This window comes from Pleurodeles waltl, chromosome 3_1, assembly GCF_031143425.1.
Source record: "Pleurodeles waltl isolate 20211129_DDA chromosome 3_1, aPleWal1.hap1.20221129, whole genome shotgun sequence".
Taxonomy (NCBI): Eukaryota; Metazoa; Chordata; class Amphibia; order Caudata; family Salamandridae; genus Pleurodeles; species Pleurodeles waltl.
The window spans coordinates 5,075,148-5,101,165 of NC_090440.1; the positions used below are offsets into that span (position 1 = coordinate 5,075,148).

General features: G+C 49.0%; 1 protein-coding gene across 1 annotated transcript in view; it reads right to left on the reverse strand.

Moving 5' to 3' along the window:
- Window positions 1-26,018, reverse strand: part of NDUFS3 (NADH:ubiquinone oxidoreductase core subunit S3) — a 64,906-nt gene that overhangs the window by 8,501 nt on the left and 30,387 nt on the right. Inside the window, exons 3-6 of the mRNA XM_069221610.1 lie at window positions 22,139-22,236; window positions 10,869-11,018; window positions 8,566-8,691; window positions 2,048-2,167 (exon numbers count right to left, since the gene is read on the reverse strand). Coding sequence (XP_069077711.1) covers window positions 2,048-2,167; window positions 8,566-8,691; window positions 10,869-11,018; window positions 22,139-22,236 — 494 coding nt within the window. The remainder of the gene's footprint in view (window positions 1-2,047; window positions 2,168-8,565; window positions 8,692-10,868; window positions 11,019-22,138; window positions 22,237-26,018) is intronic.

The window sequence follows — 26,018 nt, forward strand, 5'->3', positions numbered from 1 at the left end:
TGGCAGGCTACCCAAGGCTTTGGTAGTTCTCTAGCTTTGTAGGATGAGTCACTCTGTCACGATTGTCGAGAGAGATGAGGGCAGGCAGGGTTTTGCGCAAAGTCCACACTCTTCTTCTACTGTTCTCGCCTGGCAGTGATTTTTCCCAGTCTGCCAAGAAGTGGGGTCAGGACAGGGGGTGGTCTTCTCTGCATCTGGAGAGACCTCGGTCACATAACAAAGGCAGCTGGTCCTTTGAAGCTTCCTGCTCTGGAATGTCCATCCTGCCTGGAAGTGGTAATAACACCTCCGCCCAGAGCAAGCTTTGTGCCTGGCCTCCAAGAGTGTTGGCCCTCACCTCAGGAGTTCAGACATCTGTCTAGGGTGGCTGTACTGGTACAAACCAGTCAGTCAACACTCTAGTAGTCAGTTAGGTTTTCAGGGGGTACCTAAAAGGGCCTCTCTGGGTGCATGTATCAATAAATCCATCACTGGATTCAGTGAGCGTTTATTAATATGAGATGTTTGATGCAAAACATCCCTACTTTCAGTGAAGCCATCATGTAACTGGGGAACTCGTGCTGACCAGTGTCCAGCACATGTACCTAAAATGGCTCCACTGGTCACTTTCTATGTCTGAGAATAAGCCAAAGACATAGCAAGGGCATATAGGTTCAGATAGACATGCCCTCACGTATGATATCCTGCCCACTGCCTTCAGGCTGGAAGGCCTTCCGTAGGGGTGGCTTAGTAAATATCATATGCAGTAGTAGGGAGCCCGGCACAGGGGGGGAATGAAAAGTTGTGCTTTGACTTTTGTCTGCACCAAGGCATGAAGCCTGAGATGGCAGCACTGTCATAGGAAAAATTAAAACTAAGACGGTGACCACACCCCTGTGTGGTGTCAGTCACAGAAGCAAGCGCTGGCAAGGGGGAGAAGCAGTATTCAGAGGGTCCACCATTCTTCTAAAACTGGAAGGAAATGACAAGAATCCTAGAACAAGAGAGATGGGAGGGGCGCAGGGGAAAGAACTTAACTGTGCTCACTATAACAGAAGCAGGCGGCAGCTCTAGCAGGGTGAGGACCGTAAACCAGAGAGCCAAAGGACCCTCAAGATGTTTAACCGAGAAGACTTATCTGAACCCAAAGTAGTGGAGAAGACAGGTAAGAAGCTTGTTTATGCTTTGGCACTAGAAGGAAGCAGTAACTCAACACCAGGTTACTGCTGTCTGCCAAAGGATGTTCAAGCGGTTAGTAAAGCTATATGCCACGATGTTTAAGGTCACACCGTGACCAACACCAACGACCATGTTGTCCATGTCTCTCACCTGACACAAGCCACTCTAAAGACATCTGGTGTCACGCTCCCATCTAACATTCAAAGCCACACTATGGCCTCTCTCTTATGACATAAGCCATTAACATCACTGGTCATGCTCCCCCGGACACAAACCCACAATACAGAAATCAGTCATGCTCCCACCTGACAGTCAAAGCCATGCTGAGGCTAGTCTCACCTGTCATATGCCAGTGTGCAGGTGGCGCCTAGCAAAACCTGTCACGCTCCCATCGAACATTCAAAGCCAGATTATAACTTCTCTCATCGGACACGAGCCACTATACAGGCATCTCCAAACATCACTCATCATGCTGCCACCAGACAAGCCCACAACATGGAAATCTGCTAACACCATCAGCCACGCTCCCAGCTGACAGTCAAAGCACACTATGCCTTCTCTCACCTGACAAAACCACACTCGAGGAACCTCCTATCCACTCTCAGCTATTTATTTCTGTTGTAGATGAATTACTCACTGTGGCTGCAGGTTTAACAGAATCGATGTCTCAGGATGTCATGTCACTCATATAATTTTGCACCCACACGTTCGCACACTGGACTCTGCACCACATAAACCCTGCAGCAGACTGCAAATGCTGCTGCATTTCACCAGACACGTGCTCGCCCCCCTCGTTACTCTCTCACATGCTGAGACTCTCCCGGCCCAATGATGGGCTTCTAGCTGCTCCTATCATGTCTTCTGAGAGTTCAGGGCACATCTTTCTTACCTCCACATATCCAGAAAGTGGGAAGTCCTTCCGGAACGGATGTCCTTCAAATCCATAATCTGTCAGAATTCGCCTCAGATCAGGGTGATTGGCAAAGAAAACTCCATACATGTCCCAGACCTGGAAGACATCATACGAGAACTATAAGCACGAAAAGCAGTCACAAAGAGATAAGATTTTTTTTTATGGCTGAGGGCATGGTGATGAGACAAATGATGTGTGAGGACTGGCACCCTCTAAAGCAACCAAGGGATGAATGAGACCTTGCATACTGTGATACAACCAAGGAATGTGTGAAGACTGGCACACTATGAAGCAACTTAGGGATCTGTGAGCCCTGGCACACTGTGAAGCAACCAAGGGCTATGCGGGGCCTGGCACACTGTGAAGCAACCAAGGGATGTGTGAGCCCTGGTCAGCCTGTAACACCTATTTCCAAAAGGAGAGGGTGTTACACTCTGCTCTCAGAGGAAATGCTTTGTTCTGCCTTCCTGGGACTGGGCTGCTCCGACCCCAGGAGGGCAGAACCCTGTCTGTGGGGTGGCAGCAGCTGTAGCTGCAGTGCAAGCCTCAGAGAGCTGGTTTTGCAGTACTGGGGGTCCATGGTGGAGCCCCAGGAAGCATGGAATTGGCTCCAATACCAGATTTGGAATGGGGGAACAATTCCATGATCTTAGACACCTTACATGGCCATATTCGGGGTTACCATTGTGAAGCTACATATAGGTATTGACCTATATGTAGTGCACATGTGTGTCCAGGGAATTGGCCCTGAGCTGTGTGGGGGCACCTTTGCTAGTGCAAGGGTGCCCCCACACTTAGTAAATGAAGGTTAGACATATAGGTGACTTATAAGCTACTTAAGCGCAGTGTAAAATGGCTATGAAATAATGTGTGCGTTATTTCACTCAGGCTGCAATGGCAGTCCTGTAAAAGGGGTTGTCTGAGTTCCTTATGGGTGGCAAAAGAAATGCTGCAGCCCATAAGGATCTCCTGGAATCCCAATGCCCTGGGTACCTAGGTACCATATACACGGGACTTATAAGGGGGGTCCAGTATGCCAATTGAAATTGGTAAATTAAGTCACTAGCCTGCAGTGACACATTTTAAAGCAGAGAGAGCATAAACACTGAGGTTCTGGTTAGCAGAGCCTCAGTGATACAGTTAGGCATCACACAGGGAACACATCCAGGGCACATACTATGAGCACTGGGGCCCTGGCTGGCAGGATCCCAGTGAGACAGGCAAAAACATATTGACATACAGGTAAAAATGGGGGTAACATGACAGGCAATATGGTACTTTCCTACAACGACACTGTCGGAGAAAGAGCCAAGGGATGTGGTCTGTAGCCAAGATCCACACGATGTGGGTGACTGGAGCAATGCCGAGCGAAGAAGCCCTGAAGCCAGGGATCGCGCAGAGTGCGTATTCAGGCAGCTGCAGAACTGTGAGCGACAAACGTATCTTGGGCACCTGGAAGACTCAGGGCACCAATGGCAGCAGGGGCAAGACGTGTGTTACCCACAGAACCAGGGAAAGGACCACAGAAACCCACGGGACACCTGCAAGGCCAGATGCACCAAGAGGACTAGGGACAGGAAGTGGCAAACCTGCAGCACTATAGGATCCACATTGCAGGACAAAGAAACACCCACTGACAGACACAACCCACACCTACCCACCCACCTTCTCTACCACAGGTACTGCAAGGTAAGAAACAACAGTTGGACCAGGAGCACAAGTGAGATCACCAGTGCCAGTAGCATGAAGGGCACCAGTGGCACCCACAGAGCCATGAGCACTCATGGGGCAGAGCCAGGGCAGGTGCACCTGCAAGGCAACAGGCACCCAGAGTACCATAGGCACTTACAGGACTAGGGGCAGGACCAAGCGCACACACAGGATGAGGCACATCCTGAAGCACAGGAGGCAAGACCAGGGGCAAACATAGGACAGGTGCTGGACAAGGAACACCCACAGCACAGAACCATTCACATAAACAGCATCAGGGCACAGTCAGGACCACAGGTTGATGCAAGGCATGGAACACCAGCAGGACCAAGGGATCCTGCTGAGTCACTCAGCTCAGGAACATGAGCACCTGCAAGGCCAGGCGTATCTGGGGCAGCCACAGAACCAGGAGCACACACTGGACCAGGGGCAGGAAAGGTGCACCAGCAGAACCCAAAGGACAAGGGGCACACCTATGAGGTCAGGGGCATCCGCAACACCAGAGGCAGAACCAAGCACACCTACAGGACCAGGAGCATCCACAACTCCAGGGACAGGACCAGCACACCTACAGGACCAGGGGTGTCCACAACACTAGGGGCAGAACCAAGCACACTGACAGGACCAGGGCATACACAACACCAAGGACAGGACCAGCACACCTACAGGACCAAGGATGTCCAGAACACCAGGGGCAGAACCGGCACAACTACGCGACCAGGGGCATCCACAACACCAGGGGCAGGACCAGCACACCTACAGGACCAGGGGTGTCCACAACACCGGGGGCAGGACCAAGCACACCGACAGGACCAGGGGTGTCCACAACACCAGTGGCAGGACCAAGCACACCGACAGGACCAGGAGCATCCACAACTCCAGGGACAGGACCAGCACACCTACAGGACCAGGGGTGTCCACAACACCAGGGGCAGGACCAAGCACACCGACAGGACCAGGGCATACACAACACCAGGGGCAGGACCAAGCACCTAGAGGACCAAGGACATCTACATCACCAGGGGCAGGACCAAGCACACTGACAGGACCAGGGGCATCCGCAGGATGGGAGGTAAGACCACACACCCCTGCAGAACTACAGGCACCTGGACAGCCAAAGGCACCTCAGAGGACCAGAGGCACACACAGGGGCCTGACGAGATGCAAGTGCCAGCCTAGGGGCATCCACAGGGTCTTCCGATTCCAAATGGCCACTGTGAACACTAGGATTAAGATTTAGGGTCTTACCTTGAAAGTGTGAGGTCTCGGGAACATACAGCAGGGTTCAACCAGTTCCAAAACCACAATACACAAAGAAGCTTACGTAAAAAGCAAAACCCTAATTTCCCCTGTGCTACAAAAACACGGGGTTGGAGCACACACAAAGAGGGGGAGGCGAGTCTGGGGGCATACAGACAGTCCTTTGATGCGCCATGCGTGTCCTCAACCCTCAGGTAAAGCTGATGTTGTGGGGTCTCCACCTGCAGCTGTCCATAGGTTACTCTCACAAATCACTCTCAGGTCCCCGTAGGAAAGTACCATCTTGTCTGGCATGTTACCCCCATATTTCACTGTATATATGTTGTTTTAGTCTATGGGCCTTATTACAACTTTGGAGGACGGTGTTAATCCGTCCCAAATGTGACGGATATACCACCTACCATATTACGAGTTCCATAGGATATAATCGACTCGTAATACGGTAGGTGGTATATCCGTCACATTTGGGACGGATTAACACAGTCCTCCAAAGTTGTAATAAGGCCCTATGTGTCACTGGGACCCTGCCACGCAGGGCCCTAGTGCTCATAAGTATGTGCCCTGTATGTGTTCCCTGTGTGATGCCTAACTGTCTCACTGAGGCTCTGCTAACCAGAACCTCAGTGGTTATGCTCTCTCTGCTTTCCAAATTTGCCACTAACAGGCTAGTGACTAAATTTACCAATTCACATTGGCATACTGCTACACCCATATAATTCCCTAGTATATGGTACTGAGGTACCCAGGGTATTGGGGTTCCAGGAGATCCCTGTGGGCTGCAGCATTTCTTTTGCCACCCATAGGGAGCTCTGACAATTCTTACACAGGCCTGCCACTGCAGCCTACGTGAAATAACGTCCACGTTATTTCACAGCCATTTACCATTGCACTTAAGTAACTTATAAGTCACCTTTATGTCTAACCTTCACCTGGTGAAGGTTGGGTGCAAAGTTACTTAGTGTGTGGGCACCCTGGCACTAGCCAAGGTGCCCCCACATCGTTCAGGGCAAATTCCCCGGACTTTGTGAGTGCGGGGACACCATTACACGTGTGCACTGTACAAAGGTCACTACCTATGTACAGCGTCACAATGGTAACTCCGAACATGGCCATGTAACATGTCTAAGATCATGGAATTGTCCCCACAATGCCATTTTGGCATTGGGGGGACAATTCCATGATCCCCCGGGTCTCTAGCATAGTACCCGGGTACTGTCAAACTGCCTTTCTGGGGTCTCCACTGCAGCTGCTGCTGTTGCCAACCCCTCAGACAGGTTTCTGCCCTCCTGGGGTCCAGGCAGCCCTGGCCCATGAAGGCAGAACGAAGGACTTCCTCTGAGAGAGGGTGTAACACCCTCTCCCTTTGGAAATAGGTGTGAGGGCTGGGGAGGAGAAGCCTTCCCCAGCCTCTGGAAATGCTTTGATGGGCACAGATGGTGCCCATCTCTACATAAGCCAGTCTACACCAGTTCAGGGATCCACCAGCCCTGCTCTGGCGCGAAACTGGACAAAGGAAAGGGGAGTGACCACTCTCCTGACCTGCACCTCCCAGGGGAGGTGCCCAGAGATCCTCCAGTGTGTCCCAGACCTCTGCCATCTTGGAAACAGAGGTGGTTGTGGCACACTGGACTGCTCGGAGTGGCCAGTGCCAGCAGGTGACGTCAGAGGCTCCTTTTGATAGGCTCTTACCTCTCTTGGTAGCCAATCCTCCTGGCTAGGTAGCCAAACCTCCTTTTCTGGCTATTTAGGGTCTCTGCTTTGGGGATCTCACCAGATAACGAATGCAAGAGCTCACCGGAGTTCCTCTGCATCTCCCTCTTCACCTTCTGCCAAAAGGATCGACCGCTGACTGCTCAGGACGCCTGCAAAACCGCAACAAAGTAGCAAGACGACTACTAGCAACCTTGTATCGCTTCATCCTGCTGGCTTTCTCGACTGTTTCCAGGTGGTGTATGCTCTGGGGGTACCCTGCCTCTTCTCTGCACCAGAAGCTCTGAAGAAATCTCCCGTGGGTCAACGGAATCTTCCCCCTGCAACCGCAGGCACCAAAAGACTGCATCACTGGTCCTCTGGGCACTCTCAGCACGACGAGCGTGGTCCCTAGAACTCAGAAACTCTGTCCAAGTGACTCCCACAGTCCAGTGACTCTTCAGTCCAAGTTTGGTGGAGGTAAGTCCTTGCCTCCCCACGCTAGACTGCATTGCTGGGTACCGCGTGATCTGCATCTGCTCCGGCTCCGGCTCCTGTGCACTATTCCAGGATTTCCTTCGTGCACAGTCAAGCCTGGGTCCCCGACACTCTAACCTGCAGTGCACAACCTTCTGAGTTGTCCTCCGGCGTCGTGGGACTCCCTTTTGTGACTTTGCGTGGACTCTGGTTCACTCTTCTTCCAAGTGCCTGTTCAGGTACTTCTGCGGGTGCTGCCTGCTTCTGTGAGGGCTCCCTGACCTGTTGGGTGCCCCCTCTGTCTCCTCCTCCAAGTGGCGACATCCTGGTCCCTCCTGGGCCACAGCAGCACCCAAAAACCTCTACCGCGACTCTTGCAGCTAGCAAGGCTTGTTTGCGGTCTTTCTGCGTGGGAACACCTCTGCAAGCTTCATCGCGACGTGGGACATCCGTCTTCCAAAGGAGAAGTCCTTAGCTCTCTTCTTTCTTGCAGAACTCCAAGCTTCTTCCATCCGGTGGCAGCTTCTTTGCACCCTCAGCTGGCATTTCCTGTGCTCCTGCCCACTCTCGACACTGTCGCGACTATTGGACTTGGTCCCCTTGTCTTACAGGTACTCAGGTCCGGAAATCCACTGTTGTTGCATTGCTGGTGTTTGTTCTTCCTGCAGAATCTCCCTATCACAACTTCTGTGCTCTCTGGGGGTAGTAGGTGCACTTTACACCTACCTTTCAGGGTCTTGGGGTGGGCTATTTTTCTAACCCTCACTGTTTTCTTACAGTCCCAGCAACCCTCTACAAGCTCACATAGGTTTGGGGTCCATTCGTGGTTCGCATTCCACTTTTGGAGTATATGGTTTGTGTTGCCCCTATACCTATGTGCTCCTATTGCAATCTACTGTAATTTTACACTGCTTGCATTACTTTTCTTGCTATTACTGCATATTTTTGGTATTGTGTACATATATCTTGTGTATATTTGGCATCCTCATACTGAGGGTACTCACTGAGATACTTTTGGCGTATTGTCATAAATATAAAGTACCTTTATTTTTAGTATATCTGTGTATTGTGTTTTCTTATGATATTGTGCATATGACACCAGTGGTATAGTAGGAGCTTTGCATGTCTCCTAGTTCAGCCTAAGCTGCCAGAAACACCTCTTCTACACTAATAAGGGATAACTGGACCTGGCACAAGGTGTAAGTACCTCTGGTACCCACTACAAGCCAGACCAGCCTCCTACAGTCCCCTTTTGCCTATCCACATGGAGCTGCACATTGGCTCCCTTGGAGCTCTCATGTCCTATGTCCCCTCTGATTCAGAATGCCTTTTTCAGGGCACCAGAAATGCAGACTCACCTCTCTCTCGTACCAGTTTGCAGCCTTGTGCACAGGGACGGCTGAGTCGATGGAGGTGAGCTCATCTGCATAGGTTTTCACACGGATACGGGAGTTGAAGTGTAGGGACAGCAAGTTATACACAACCTGAGAAGAGACAAGAGCAGAGATATCAGTGTGAACGCTGTGGAACATTTAATATGTCAACACTGGAAGAGAGAATCTGCAAATAGCACCAGATGTTTCATTGTCCCCGGAGTCACCGTGGGCTACTTTACTGCAGCAAGCCAACTGTTCTGAAGCACAGGCACAGTAATGGGGATGGACCACTTGCCGCTAAGTACCAGCAGTAAATTGAAGTAGAAGAGAACCATTCGTCACAGTGCACTGCCATGGATGGTTCCAACAGCAGGCGATGCAGTGCACAGTAAGGAGAGATGAGGGCACTCAGCAGTTCCCTTCAGTCGAGCACGCTTCTAAACTATCCATGCAGTGTCTCTCTTATTCACCAAAGAACACATGGGCACCCCTGTATCCCTTAAACAACCTGGGCATGGTAGACTAACACATGAAGGGGCAACACTGCATCCCCTCAGGACCCTGGACAAAGACAGACTGACACAAGAAGGGACAACACTGCATCCCCTCAGGACCCTGGACAAAGACGGACTGACACAGGAAGGGACAACACTGCATCCCCTCAGGACCCTGGACAAAGACGGACTGACACAGGAAGGGGCAACACTGCATCCCCTCAGGACCCTGGACAAAGACGGACTGACACAGGAAGGGGCAACACTGCATCCCCTCAGGACCCTGGACAAAGACAGACTGACACAGGAAGGGGCAACACTGCATCCCCTCAGGACCCTGGACAAAGACAGACTGACACAGGAAGGGGCAACACTGCATCCCCTCAGGACCCTGGACAAAGACAGACTGACACAGGAAGGGGCAACACTGCATCCCCTCAGGACCCTGGACAAAGACAGACTGACACAGGAAGGGGCAACACTGCATCCCCTCAGGACCCTGGACAAAGACAGACTGACACAGGAAGGGGCAACACTGCATCCCCTCAGGACCCTGGACAAAGACAGACTGACACAGGAAGGGGCAACACTGCATCCCCTCAGGACCCTGGACAAAGAGACTGACACAGGAAGGGGCAACACTGCATCCCCTCAGGACCCTGGACAAAGACATTCTGACACAGGAAGGGACAACACTGCATCCCCTCAGGACCCTGGACAAAGACAGACTGACACAGGAAGGGGCAACACTGCACCCTGTCAGGAACCTATGCAAAGATGGACTAACACAGGAAGGGGAAACACTGCATCCCCTCAGGACCCTGGACAAAGACAGACTGACACAGGAAGGGGCAACACTGCACCCTGTCAGGAACCTATGCAAAGATGGACTGACACAGGAAGGAGTGCGCGCAGAGGTAATGATTTCTACTCAATCCAACTGTTATTTCATCTTTGATATTTTGCGTGTGGACCAGTTACTGGGAGGCAGATCTCGGAGATTTTATAAACACACACAGGATATTGTTCATAAAGAAGCTCATTAAAAACAGACACTCAAACTAATACATTAGAAGGCTCTTTAGACTCACAGGACCAAGGTACATTTCGTATAATTTTGATTCTCACATTTATGTGCATCTCAAACAAGTTTAAAACAACGTAGGTTAATACTTTGTGCTGAATAATCAGTGCTCAGACTCTTGCAGTTGAAAACTGCACATTTATAAAGAAGACAGCGGACAGACCCAGGAAGACTGATAATAAATTGTGATCACAGGTTTATAAATGATTCACAATAGTTTCTTCTCATACTTAGGAAGTCAAAACATAGTGAGGTTGATGTTTTGGTTCAAATGCATGACACGAGCCATTATGACAGATAAACATGCACCAAATACCATAAAAATGACCATGAAAGTTGAAGAAATTACTTCCTTCTAATGGGTTTGTCGGCATACATAATAGATTCTTTAAATAGACATGTTGGAGTATAGAGATGGGGCCTACTGAATGAAAAAGCAGGGAATTATTTTTAAACTGCAAGATGCCCAATGGATCTATGGAGATGAAATACCTTGCCCTACACTATTTAATACAAACCATTCTCCACAATGCATCCTGCATTTAACGTCAGACACAAAGTGGAAGTCTGCCCTCCTGTGCTACCATGAAGTTCTTCAGGGACAATATCCGTACCCCACAGAAGACCTCCGCCTTATACACACCCACATTCCAAGCATATATGCATTAAGGAGGCCCAGAGGGGTCACACAACACCGATCCCCTTACCTCAAAGCGGTTCTGCCTGGAGGGTATATCTACCGCCGTCAAGTCAGCCAAAGATTTGAACTGTGCATTGGTGTGATCTCGGAGGAAAGTGAGAACCGGGATCACCCCATCTGGGTGGATCATAATCTCCAGCTCATTGAAGCACGTCACCTAGAAGAGAGGAGCACAGAGGATCAGCACAGGAAGAGGGGTGGTATGTATAACCGAGCAGTGAAGTGTTCAGAACTGAAAGGGTTCGTGAATGGGGGCATCCACACATGGGACCCCGCAGTCGCATAGCTCGGAGAAGTGCAAGTGGGGGAAAGACAGGGTTGTCTCCGGCAGTTTCCGACATATGGCACGTGTCTACACTGTTTCAGGTGATGCCTCATTTTATTTACCTTGGATGGGTACATCTGAAAGTGTGACAAGCAGATAGAGTGAATCAAGTAGTCTAACACTGTGTCTGAAGCCAAAGAGCAGCTGTTATTTGGCTGTGCAGGCGTGCCAAGTTTGCACCATGTAATGATCACAGTACAAATGTAGCTGCTGGGCGCAGACCGGGAGCTAAAGCCTTCTGATATATGACTGGCTTTGATATCTCGCGGGTTCTGAACTATTATTGACTGGCACCTGAAACCTCCAGAACTGAATAGGAGCCGTGTGCTTCAGGAGTTCAGTTGAGACACAGATCAGTGAATTGTTGTAATCAAATGCAGGAATGGAACGCCTCAAGAACTTCTGACAGGAGCAGGACAGAGTAGTCCTGGAAGGAAGCATCAATGAGGGAGATCGGTTGGGGCACTGGCTGTTTGGGTTGGATTAGGGCTTATCTGAGACACAAATCTGTGAATTGTTATAATCGAATGCAGGAATGGAAAGCCACAAGAACTTCTGATTGGAGGCAGGACTGTGTAGTGTGGAAGGGGGCATCAATGAGGGAGATTATCTGGGACACTGATGGTAGTGGCAGGATTAGGGTCTGTTGAGAAGCTGGTTATGTGAAGTTGTGCAGCTTGTGGTTGTAGGAAAGAACCCTCTTTCTTGGCATGGTTACCCCCATTTTCTGCCTGTTGTCAGTGTGTTTGACTGTGTGCACTGGGATCCTGCTAACCAGGACCCCAGTGAGTATGCTCTCTCCTCCAAATGTGGCTGCTACTAACCTTTTCTCCCCACAATTGGCATACTGGTCCCCCCATGTAAGTCCCTAGTATATGGTACCTAGGTAACCAGGGCATAGGGGCTCCAGGGGATACCTATGGGCTGCACCACTTATTCTGCCACCCATAGGGAGACCATTCAAAGGGTTCTGCAGGCCTGCCATTGCACCCTGCGCGAACCGGGAGCATGCACCCGGTTTCAATAAAGGTCACTGCACTAGGTCACTGTAAGTCACCCCTATGGTAGGCCCTCTCAGCCCAGAGAGCAGGGTGCAGCTACCCGTGTGTGAGGACACCCTTGCACTAGCAGAGGCCCCACCATGAACTCCAGCCCCAATTTACTGGACTTCGTGAGTGCGGGGACGCCATTATTTATGTGTACTAGACACAGGTCACTACCTATGTCCAGCTACATAACGGTAACTCCGAACCCAAGCATGTCTGGTATCAAACATGTCGGAATCATACCCCAATACTGTTGCGAGTATTGGATGTATGATTCCATGCACTCTGGGGGCTCCTTAGAGGACCCCCAGCATGTTTACCATCTGTCTTACAGGGATTTCCTGGCAGCCCAGCTGCTGCCACCCCTCAGACAGGTTTCTGCCCTCTTGCTGCTTGATCTGATCAAGCCCAGGAAGGCAGAACAAAGGAGAGGGAGGTAACACCCTCTCCCTTTGGAAAAAGGTGTTACATGGCTTGGGAGGGGTAGCCTCCCCAAGCCACTGGTTTTCCTTTGAAGGGCATAATTGGTGCCCTCCATGCATAAACCAGTCCACACCGGTTCAGGCCTCCCCCCCCACCCCCCCAAGTCAAACTGGACAATGGAATGGGGAGTGACCACTCACCTGTCCATCACCACACCAGGGGTTGTGCCCAGAGCTCCTCAAGAGGGTCCCTGGGTTCTGCCATCTTGATTCCAAGGTTGGCAGGGAACTCTGGGTGCATCTGAGTGGTCAGGCAGGTGACGTCAGAGGCACCCTATGATAGGTAGTTGCCTGGTTAGGTGACCAAGCCCCCTCTTTGAGCTATATAGGGTCACCCTCTGAGGTGGGTCCTCAGAGTCTGCTTGCAAGATTTCAGCAGGACTCCTCTGCAACCTCTTCGACCTATGGCCTCCGGAACAGCGACTGGACCCTCCAGGAACCTACAAGCTGCAGTTCCACGAGGAAGACTCTTCTGCAACAATGTATCCAGAATTCCTGCCAGCTTTGCAACATTTTCCGGGCCGTGCATCCTCTGAAGAATGTAACTCTTCAGCCTGCACAAGAAGAAGAAGGAATCTCTCTTGGGGTGAAGGCATCATTCCCCTGTAACCTGGCTGCATCGACGACTGGCTTCGTGGATCTCCCCTCATCCTGAGTGGCTTGGGTCCTGCATCATGGGTGGTGGTCCGGGGAGTCTCCCTTGGTCCGCACTTTGGTGGTGGTAAGTCCTTTCCACTCCACGCAAGACAATGCCCCTGTGTACCGCGTCCTTTGCAACTGCCAAGGCTTGTTTGCTTCACCTCCAAGGGGAACTTTAGGCAACATGTAGCTCCAGTCCCCAGCACTCCCTCCTGCAAGTCCTGGGCCTCTGCGTGGTCCTCTGACGATGTGGGAGCGACTTCTGTGGTGCAGCATGTGTTTCTTCTGCGACTTCTGTGTCCTTGTCCTGTGGGACACCTGTGGGTGCTGCCGCTGCTCCTGTGGGCCTTCTGCGACGTGGAGGGTCCCCTGTGACTCCCCCTCCTGGGAAGAGTTCTCCTGGACCTTGCTGGTCCCCAGCAGCACCCCTTTTCCTCCAACCGCAAGTTTGCCTTTGCCAAGGCTTGTTGGTGGAAATCCTTCACCAACAATTATCTGCAAACCAGCTTCCAGCGTGGGACACTTTCTGCACACATCAGGAACTCTTCGCTGGCTTCAGTGCTGCAGTGCTGACCTGTCTTCCTTCTTCGTCGACCAACTCCAAAAGGTACCTGTGGGTGGGTAGTATCGCCTACTGCTCCTGGACTCCAGACACTTCTGGACTTGGTCCCCTTTCTCCACAGGTCTCCACCTTTGGTGTTCCACTGCTGGTTCCTTGCAGACTGTTCTTGGTGTCTTCTTTTTCTTCTTTTCATCCTTTGGGGTGGTTTTGGGGAAATCCAGTGTTTTACTCCTGCATTACTTACCTGTGTGGTTTCCTAATACTCCCAGCTCCCCTCTACACGATTTACTTACCTAGGTGGGGGCCCTGTGCTCGCATTCCACTTTCTTAGTATATGGTTTGGACTCACCCTAAGGCCAATATCGCTTATTGCTATTTTACACTGTTGTATTTACTTACCTCCTATAGGAGTTTTGCGTCTCTAGTATTTTCTGATACAGTGTTCCTAAAATAAAGTACTTTATTTTTTTGTTCAACCAAGTGTTGTCTTTCTTGTGTGTAAGTTCTGTGTGACTACAGTGGTATTGCACTAGCTTTGCATGTCTCCTAGACTGAGCCTTGGCTGCTCACCCACAGCTACCGCTAGAGAGCTCTGGCTTCTAGACCCTGCCTACACTTCACTGAGAGCGGATATCTGTCCCTGGTATAAGGTGTAAGTACCACAGGTACCCACCACACACCAGGCCAGCTTCCTACAGTGGTGTTGTTCAGTTTAGCAGCCTTGTATGGTGTGATGGAGGTGGGGCTGCTGCTATCTAATTACCAGGTTCATGGTGGCTCCGCAGTGATGGACACGGCCATTCTGCATAGTTACGAGAGGTGAGCCTGCAATTCCCCATCGCTCTTAGAAGGGAACATCAGGTGAGCTAAGGTGACAGGTTGCATGTCGTGCTGACATTCTGACACCCGTTTGAGAGCTTATACATTTAGCTAACATTGTTTGCACTGAGTTGGATTACTGCAATGTAGTGGAATGTTCTTTTAGAAATTTCTGACAGTATTTACAACAAATACAGGTTTTAGTAGTAGCGAGTAAAGAGACATACAGCACATTATTGTAAAATGAATCACCTCCAGGCGCTCTAACATGAAGAGTCGTGACAGGACGTAAGGGTCATGTTTTCATTTCCTTACTGAACACCGGGTGATTTCATGCGGTTTGGATGTTTAAGGGTTTGTGGTGGAATGGGGAGGGCACGTATCTACAACAGATGGAAGGATCTTTATTTAGAGTACTGTGGTAGGGCATCTAGGCGCACTTAGCCGAAGTGTTGGCTAGACAGATGCAAGAGTTCCATTTTGAGTTTCTGAACAGCCTGTCATTTGAGGTGGTTTGTGTTTTTCAGAAATCTGGAGGAGAGTATATCTCTACGACGGATGGGTGGGATGGCCTTTAGATTTTTGTGGTTCTGCTTGCATTAGTGCAGTGTGAGGTTAACATTTATCTTGGATTATACGTAGGAGTAGTTCTGTGGTCTGGCTATTTCTGGGTAGAGTGATTTTGGCTGTGGGTTTTAGGGTGGGGAGGAGAGGTGCTCTACCATGAGGGACACGAAGGCGTAGAAAACAACAATCAAGTGATATATGTAACAAATGTAGTGCCAGCGTATGAGACATTTGCAAGCGCGTGAAGCTGATGTGTTCTTAGAGACACGCAGTGAGAAAAGCAGAGGTTGCGCAGTGTACTCAGCCCCAGTGTACATCTGGTAGTAGCAATGAACAGTACTCATGGGGGAATGAGGTGCCCAGGGTATGTTACTCTGGCATGCAATTGAAGTATATGGGGATGGACATTATGGGGATTAAAGATACTATCAGGGACATTTTTTATTCTGCTCCCTGCTATGAAAAGTAACAGAACAAGTTAGTTTTAAAGTTATATTTAAAAAGCTTAGGATTTTCAGTTTCCTTTAACGCTAAAGCTGAGCAGCAAATGAAGGGAAAGCAAACCTCAACATTTGGCTTTTCATAGCAAGTGAAACAGAGCAAAGCTGCTGCTGACCTTGGGTAGCTCTCTGGGTGATAATTCTTGAAATGTTGTTTAAAGAAGGTAGATCGTCTGTTGCCCGCAGAGTTTTGGGTCATGCAGTGTTTTCAACGGAATCTGCTTCTGAAGTGGAAGCCAGTGTGGGGCTTGGCTTGCTGGGGAGATATGCTCATTTCATTTCAGGCCAGCGAGAGCCCCGATTGCAGCCGTCTGTAGTCACCAGAGTGTGCTGCTGGCAACAGTGTGTGATGGCTGCTTGGCTGTAAGCACTACCCTGAATGGATGGTGGTTTTCATGTACGGGGAATGGATGACGGCTACTGCAACTGTGGTAGGCACAGTCTGCGGCAGTCGCTTGCTTCATCAGATGCTGTGGTGCACGCATACTTCAGATGCTGTGGTGCACGTATACTTCAGATGCACAGGTGTACGTATACTTCAGATGCACAGGTGTACGTATACTTCAGATGCACAGGTGTACGTATACTTCAGATGCTGTGGTGCACGTATACTTCAGATGCTGTGGTGCACGTATACTTCAGATGCTGTGGTGCGCGTATACTTCAGATGCTGTGGTGCACGTATATTTCAGATGCACAGGTGTACGTATACTTCAGATGCACAGGTGTACGTATACTTCAGATGCACAGGTGTACGTATACTTCAGATGCTGTGGTGCACGTATACTTCAGATGCACAGGTGTACGTTTACTTCAGATGCTGTGGTGCACGTATACTTCAGATGCACAGGTGTACGTATACTTCAGATGCACAGGTGTACGTATACTTCAGATGCACAGGTGTACGTATACTTCAGATGATGGGGTGCACGTATACTTCAGATGATGGGGTGTACGTATACTTCAGATGCTGTGGTGTACGTATACTACAGATGCACAGGTGTACGTATACTTCAGATGCACAGGTGTACGTATACTTCAGATGCTGTGGTGCACGTATACTTCAGATGCTGTGGTGCACGTATACTTCAGATGCTGTGGTGCACGTATACTTCAGATGCTGTGGTGCACGTATATTTCAGATGCACAGGTGTACGTATACTTCAGATGCACAGGTGTACGTATACTTCAGATGCACAGGTGTACGTATACTTCAGATGCACAGGTGCACGTATACTTCAGATGCACAGGTGTACGTTTACTTCAGATGCTGTGGTGCACGTATACTTCAGATGCACAGGTGTACGTATACTTCAGATGCACAGGTGTACGTATACTTCAGATGCACAGGTGTACGTATACTTCAGATGATGGGGTGCACGTATACTTCAGATGATGGGGTGTACGTATACTTCAGATGCTGTGGTGTACGTATACTACAGATGCACAGGTGTACGTATACTTCAGATGCACAGGTGTACGTATACTTCAGATGCTGTGGTGCACGTATACTTCAGATGATGGGGTGTACGTATACTTCAGATGCACAGGTGTACGTATACTTCAGATGCACAGGTGTACGTATACTTCAGATGCTGTGGTGCACGTATACTTCAGATGATGGGGTGTACGTATACTTCAGATGCACAGGTGTACGTATACTTCAGATGCACAGGTGTACGTATACTTCAGATGCACAGGTGCACGTATACTTCAGATGCTGTGGTGCACGTATACTTCAGATGATGGGGTGCACGTATACTTCAGATGATGGGGTGCACGTATACTTCAGATGATGGGGTGTACGTATACTTCAGATGCTGTGGTCCACGTATACTTCAGATGCACAGGTGTACGTATACTTCAGATGCACAGGTGTACGTATACTTCAGATGCACAGGTGTACGTATACTTCAGATGCTGTGGTGCACGTATACTTCAGATGCACAGGTGTACGTATACTTCAGATGCACAGGTGTACGTATACTTCAGATGCTGTGGTGCACGTATACTTCAGATGCACAGGTGTACGTATACTTCAGATGCACAGGTGTACGTATACTTCAGATGCACAGGTGTACGTATACTTCAGATGCTGTGGTGCACGTATACTTCAGATGCTGTGGTGCACGTATACTTCAGATGCTGTGGTGCACGTATACTTCAGATGCTGTGGCGCACGTATACTTCAGATGCTGTGGCGCACGTATACTTCAGATGCACAAGAAGTGAACAGTGTACCGATGCATGTGGTACCTATGTGCGGTGTTTTTTGTGTAAATGAGGTGCTTGAAACATACGGTGACTTAATGAAATGCCCCTTCCTAGTTTTTGGACTGACGCTGCCAGTTGTTCGTCTCGGAGGGCACTGAGGCTGCTAACCAGAACTCAGTGCAAGTGACCTGCCGCTAAAGTGTACAGGGCACTAGAATTGGAGAAGAGGGCCAAATGACGCTGCAGAGCTGAGTCAATTATGTGGTAAGAAAAGGCACATTATGCGCCACATTTTGTAATACTATTCAATCATTATTTTGTCATTTTTAGGGTTGAGGGTGCGCAAGCGCTCTGGCCCCTGTTGTAATCTCTCTGTGGGCTTTTAACCACACCCACCGCATGCCCATGAGTTTGGTTGGTTCGTGGGCTTGCCTTTCAAAATTCGCTTGATTTGATTAGTGAAAGGCATGCATACGTCTTGCCTTTTATGGTGTTTAGCCCACCTCGAGCGCACCGACCAACTACTGAAAACATACAAGGCTTCATGTTTTCCGCGTGGTATCTGGACTACCGTTTCTCTTTATTTCGTAGGCGCTATGAATGACATCGACTCTGTTACATGGATAGTTGTATATTTGTCAATCATACATTTGACTGCGAGAAAACTTCAGGTTTTTCTTTTTCTTTTCAATTTATGTGAAAGAGAAATGTCCAGTTAGGAATTTACAACACAAATACACACAATACTCAATAAATGACACGCACGACTCAAAGAGATCCAAACCAATTTATAAAAATATTAAGTATCTTAATATAGGTTTAGGAATCAGAGAAAAATCGTTCAGGTAAGTCATTCACTTAAAAAAGTGGACACTGCAATTTTTGAGTTCTGCATTAGTATCCGATGGAAGGAAAAACAAGTTCTGCAAACAGGTAGAGCTCAGTGACTTACGAGACCAATCTCCAGGAGTTAAGGTTAGTAGTGGGCAAGGTCCAAGGCAGCACCAGCAGTACACCACCAGCGGCCGGGTGCTGTATGCAAAACAGCGTCAGGTGCCCAAATATCTTAGAGACCATACTCCTTCTGGAGGTAATTATGATACACAATATAAACAGGAGACACCAAAATAAGGTAAGTAATTAGACATAGGATAGTGGAAACAATAGGAAAGGCTATAAAATGGAATGGGAGAAAATAGGTCTAGGGGCAACACAAACCATATACTAAGAAAGTGGAATGCAAATCATGAATTCCCCCCTATACAAGTGTAATGTGTGCAGAATCGCTAGGAGAGTAAGAATACAATAAAGGTAAGTAAATGACCCCACCCCAGAGCCCAGAAAAGCAGGAGTAAAGTACTGCAAGTTTCCTTACGACACACTACACCTCGTGATTGGAATTATCGCAATAACCAACCAAGTCTGCAAAACAACAAACAGTGGATTCCTGGACCAGAAGACCTGCTAAAGAAGGACACCAAGTTCAGTAGTCTAAAGAAGTTCCAGGAAGGACAGGAGCCCCTGCCAACTCAGAAGAGGGTGCAAAAGAAGAGTCCCCGGTTGGACGAAGACAGCGGAAATGCACCCTAAGAGGATGCCAGCGGGTTCCTGCGTGATGCAAAGGATGTCCCACATCGTGAAGTTGGATGCAGGCGAGTTTTGGCCCTGGATTCCTCCAACAAGCCTTGGTTCTGGCAAAGTCGCATTTTGCGTCAACTAGGCGCTATCTGGACCTAGGAAGGACCTGGTGGACTCAACTCTGTGTGAGGAGGAAGAGGGGGCTCTCATCACTTCAAAGAGCCCTCAGAGCACCAGATGGCACCTATGGATGTCCCAGGACACGGGGACAAAGGAGGTGCAAAATGTGGTTGATGCAGGACTACAAAAGAAGGTCCCACGCTGCCGGAGACCAACTCAGCGAGTTGAGCGTCATTGGGGACCTGGGTCAGGCTGTGCACGAAGGAATTTTGCAAATAGTGAACAGAGGCCTCAGGAGGTGAAAAAGATGCAGTGCACAGGGGTACTGTCGTTCTGAGGGAAGGCAAGGCCTTACCTACTCCAAATTGCGACAGCAGGACCACAGGACAGTGTGTCGATGGGGTCCACCCTCTGTGTTCCAAGGAGCATGCTCGTCGCCAGGAGATGAGTCCAGGAGAACCGGTCGTCGACTTAAAAGATGCCTGCTTCAGCAGGGGAGTGATTCAGTCACCCAACAGGAGATTTCTTCGGTCCTTCTGGTGCAGGGTGAAGACAGGGAGTCCTCAGAGCATGCACACCGTGGAAACTGTTGCAGTTGCTGGCTGGAGCTGAAGTTGCAGAAGAAAAGTATCCCTTGTGGATACTTTGTTGCTCTTACAGCAGTTTCTGGAGCAGGCTGCGGTTCATCTGAGGTCAGAGGATGAAATAGTAGTTGCAGAGGATTCCTGCTGGAAACTTGCTAGCAGAATCTGAAGAGAACCCACAGAAGAGACCTTAAATAGCCTTGTGAGGGGTATTGGTTAGCTTATCAGGTATGGACCTATCAGGAGGGGTCTCTGACGTCACCTGCTGTCACTGGCCACTCAGAGCCCTCCAGAGTGCTCCCACCCCTTGCAAAGCAAGATGGCTGAAGTCTGGACACACTGGAGGAGCTCTGGGCACCACCCCTAGGGTGGTGATGGACAGGGCAGTGGTCACCCCCCTTACCTTTGTCCAGTTTCGCACCATCTGGGGACAAGGGGTCCCTGAACCGGTGTAGACTGACTCATGGAAGGAGAGCACCATCTGTGCCCTTCAAAGCATTTCCAGAGGCTGGGGGAGGCTACCCCTCCCCAGCCTGTAACACTATTTTCAAAGGGAGAGGGTGTAACACCCTGCTCTCAGAGGAAATGCTTTGTTCTGCCTTCCTGGGACTGAGCTGCTCAGACCCCAGGAGGGCAGAACCCTGTCTGTGAGGCGGCAGCAGCTGTAGCTGCAGTGCAAGCCTCAGAGTGCTGGTTTGGTAGTACTGGGGGTCCATAGTGGAGCCCCCAGGATGCATGGAATTGGCTCCCCAATACCAGATTTGGAATGGGGGACAATTCCATGATCTTAGACACCTTACATGGCCATATTCAGAGTTACCATTGTGAAGCTACATATATATTGACCTATATGTAGCGTACGCGGGTAATGGCGTCCCCGCACTCACAAAGTCCCAGGAAATGGCCCTGAACTATGGGGGGGGGGGGCACCTTGGCTAGTGCCAGGGTGCCCTCACACTTAGTAACTTTGCACCTAACCTTCAGCAAGTGAAGGTTAGAGACATAGGTGACTTATAGGTTTCTTAAATGAAGTAAAAAAATGGCTGTGAATTAATGTGTGCACTATTTCACACAGGCTGCAGTGGCAGTCCTGTGAAAGGGTTTGTCTGAGCTCCCTATGGGTGGCAAAAGAAATGCTGCAGCCCAGATGGATCTCCTGGAACCCCAATGCCCTGGGTACCTAGGTACCATATACTAGGGACTTATAAGGGGGTCCAGTGTGCCAATTGAAATTGGTAAATGAAGTCATTAGCCTACAGTGACAAATTTGAAAGCAGAGAGAGCATAAGCACTGAGGTTCTGATTAGCAGAGCCTCAGTGACACAGTTAAGCACTATACAGACACACACATTAGTCCATAAACTACGAGCACTGGGGTCCTGACCAGCAGGATCCCAGTGAGAGAGGCAAAAAACATACTGACATACAGGTAAAAATGGGGGTAACATGCCAAGGAAGATGGTACTTTTCTACAGCACTCTCTAGTATTCTCTGGTTTATTTGTTACCCACAACGTATGGTGTCACTTTAGTGCATGTCTCTCCCGCCGGGCAGTTTCTTTGGAAAGATGGCTACAGTGCAGAACACACTGTTGTGTGATGAGAGTACTAACACTGTAGAGCCAGCAGCATACTGCTACACTGGGTGCATACCAGCATGCTGTGTATAACACCCTTCGTCAGATGTGGAGCCGAGAGCGAATGGATTCTTAGGGTGCAAATGGTGAGTGCGGAGTATGACACCCACGGTGAGCGAGAGACTCATCCCTTACTGGTAAGAACACATTTATTCTTTACAGGGGCTGGGCCCCACGGTGGAAAACATACGATAATCATATTTACCTGGACTTGCTGGACATATTTAGGCAGAATTTCTGCTATATATTCCCCGAAGGCAGAAAGCTGCTTTTGGGTCACAGCATCTTTTGGTCGAACAGTGGCTAGAAAGAGCATGAGAGAATATTCAGAGCGTTAGGATCACACAGGAAGGCTTAGAGCTCTATAAACACAAACTCCACTTCATGTGCAATACTTACTTTTCAAACAGAATCAAAAATGCTAACAATACACGAAAAGAAATGTTATCGGCAGTATCTGAATTTCAAACATGCTATGACTCTATTGTAACATTATGTGACTCCCTGTCAGATTTCCATGATTCCAAAATCACGAGCATTTGAAACAGTTTTCCTCAAACAGTCTTTGCCACCCCAATGGAGGACTGCATGCTCGGAGCACTGACGCTACTGTGTTAGCATTCAGAACATTAAAATCAGGTTCACCCACTGACCACTGTCACAAACTATTCGGGCAACATCTGTCCTCTCGGCTTGTTATCTGCTGTCCGTCCACAATAAACCCTTGAGGGAAGGGGTTGTTCCTACAGATTTCAAACATGGGATCGAGCGGCCGTTGCTAAAAAGTAACCCACGGTGAATCCAGCCATCCTCACTTCCTCCTGCTGCCAAGGGGGTTTGGAAAATTAAATTTGGAGATGATTTGAAACCCAGCAATTTACTAGACCAATGTGGGTAGGAATCAGCCCCAAAAGGGAAACAAATCAACTTTTCTTGCAGTTTTAGAAAACTTCAGCAAGAGTAGTGATGTGGTCAGTACCTATGAGGAACCCAGTCCTTCCACTTCCGATGAGTCTGCATGTACTCTGATGACACCCCCAGGATTGTCCTTATCAATGGATCTCTGGGTCGTACAGTGCACAAAGGAAGTCAGTGACTGGATAGAAAGCCATTTGTTGGAACTTAACACCCACCAGGCTGAGGTGATGCTCATTAGTGGCACAAAGGATCTCTGTTGGCTACTGTTCCGGAAAATGTATTCTGGGGTGAAACTACCACCAATGTAAGTTTTATGAAGCCTAGAATTGAAGCTGGTAGCACACTCCCCTAAAAATCAAATCCTGACTGATCTTTTGATGTTTGTCAACTAAAAGGTCTTACTGACCGAGCAACCTGTATAAATCCCAGCCGCATCAGAGCTTTTAGAATCCTGACAAGATTAGGGCAACTTCCTTGATCTGGGCACAACTTAGGTATGAATGAGATGAACTGACAGACTGGAGCACAGGGAACAAGAAAGACAGGGGTCTGGATCGTACTGATGTTCAAAGAAGGTACAACAGTCATTGTAGGCTTATCATAAGAACGACATCAGAATCAAGGAGACCAGTGGAGACAAAGATTAAGACATGTTTGGGCAAAGGAGGAGCAAAGGCAGATAAAAGCTCAAAGAAAAATGTTTTTGTCAATTCGAGAGAGGGGTGTGTGTACAGATCCTTACTTACCAGATGATTGGTTTGATTGAGGGTTATGGCGAACGGTAAAAGGGCTGAAGGGGCAGAGAGGGTAGGATGTATTTATGATTGTATCCACAGGACACGAGTTCCAAGGTATGGTGGTTAGAGATCTCAGAGCAAGTCAGGGGGAGATGATGCAGGAAAGGAGGGGTGGTGAAGTCCTCAGCAGAGGACCTAGCAGCTGGTCCAAGATACAGCACTAGGGTGCTCAGACTGAAGTTACTGTGAAAAAGCAGGAAACAGTGATGGAGTTGTGAGCGTCATGAAGCAGGTGAAGGTCTGAAAAACAAAATGTCTGAGCCAGAGAGTACTGAGAAAGGTGTGAGGTCTAGGGTTCAAAGAAGAACAGACGTACATGCCCAGGCCCACTAAAGTCCTGAACGGGAGGGAGCGTTAGTGGATAGTCAGAATAACCCTACATACCATTTAAGATGGAGCAGTGTACGGGGTCTATTATAAAAATGAAAAGAAAACAAGCATTGCCAAGGCCAATAGGTCCCACCTATGTGAAATTTATTCGTTTTGGTGGAGTAGTGTGGCAATGGTGCCGTGGAGGGAAATGGCACTTTGCGTTGTTGAGTGGCACTGTGTCGCATTGTATGATACGCAGTGGTAATGTGTGGGTTGGAATGGCATTTTTCGGCATGGTGTGTGTAGGAAGCTGGCCTTGTGTGTGGTGGGTACCTACGGTACTTACACCTTATACCAGGTCCAGGTATCCCCTCTCAGTGAAGTGTAGGCAGTGTCTAGAAGCCTGGCTCTCTAGGGATAGCTGTGGATGAGCAGCCAAGGGTTATCTAGGAGACATGCAAAGCTCAGGCAATACCACTACAGTCACACAGAACTTACACACAAGAAATAAAACACTTGGTTCAGAAAATACTAGAGGCAACCCTCCAATAGGAGGTAAGTCAATACAATACAATAAATATATATATATATATATATATATATATATATATATATATATATACACACACACACACACACACACACACACACACACACACATATACATATACACACACATATATACATATACACACACATATATACAAACATATATACATATACACAAACACACACTAATAAACAGTAAGAGGCATAGCGGAGTGGAGGGGGTTGCAGTGTGTGGAGTTGAGCATTAATGTGTGGAGTGGAGAGGCACTGAGTGGAGCAGAATGAGATTGTGTGCTATGGAGTGGCACTGTGTCTTGTGAAGTGGCACTGTGTGGAATAGCATTGTGTGGTGTTGAGTGACACTGAGGAGTGGCACTGAGTCACTGGAATGAAATGCTTTGAGTGGAGTGGAAAGGCACTGAGTGGAGTGACATGCCACAAAGTGCTTCAGCACCTCATCAGGGATTTTATGTGCAGGATAAATCCAATTACAATTAAGTGGAGTGTAATTTAGTGGAGTGAAGTAGAATTGAGTGGAGTGGCAATGTATAGAGTGGATTGGTACTGCTTGGAGTGGAGTGGCATTTTGTTGGTTGGAGTGGAATGACACTGTTTGGCGTGGGGTGGCATGGTATTGTGTGGCATGAAGTAGCACTGTGTGTAGTGGAGCAGTAGTGTGTGACTTGGAGTGTAGTTGCATTGTTTGGAGCAGAGTGGAGTGGCACTGTGTGCCGCGGAGGGCAATGTGTGGAGTGGAGGGGTACTGTGTGGCATGGAGGGGAGTGGAATTGAGTGGAGAGAAACTTGAGTGGAACTGGGTGGAGTGGACTCCTGTGAAGCAGAGTGGCATGGAGTGGAACTGTGTGGTGTGAAGTGGAGTGGAATTGTGTGATGTGGAGTGGAGTGGCATTGTATGGTGTGAAGTGGAATGGTGTGGATTGGAGAACACTGTCTGGCATTGAGTGGAGTGCCATTGTGAGGCATGGAGTGGCACTGTATGGAGTGGGGTGGCATTGTGTAGAGTGGATTGTGTGGAGGGGAGTTGTAAGTAGTAGAGTGGAACTGACTGGAATGGAATTTTGTGTAGTGGAGTAGCATTGTGTGGAGTGGAATTGTGTGGTAATGAGCGGAGTGGAACTGCGTGGCATGGAGTCAAATTGTGTGAAACTGTGAGCAGTGGTACTGTATGGAGTAGTTGTGTGTGGCATTGTATGGAGTGGTATTGTGTGACATGTCATGGAGTGGACCTGTGTGACACTGTGGAGCTGACGTGGATTTGCGTGGCATGCACTGGAAGTGTGTAGTATTGTGTGGACTAGTGTTATTGTGTGGTGTGGAATTGTGTGGAGCGGAACTGTGTGCCCCTATGTGGGGTGAAGTGCAATTGTGTGAGATTGTGGGGAGTGGAATTGTGTGGTGTAGAGTGGAATTATGTGGTGTAGAGTGGAATTGTGTGGTATGAAGTGGAATTGCGTGGCACTGTGTGGAGCGGAGTGAGTGGAACTGTGT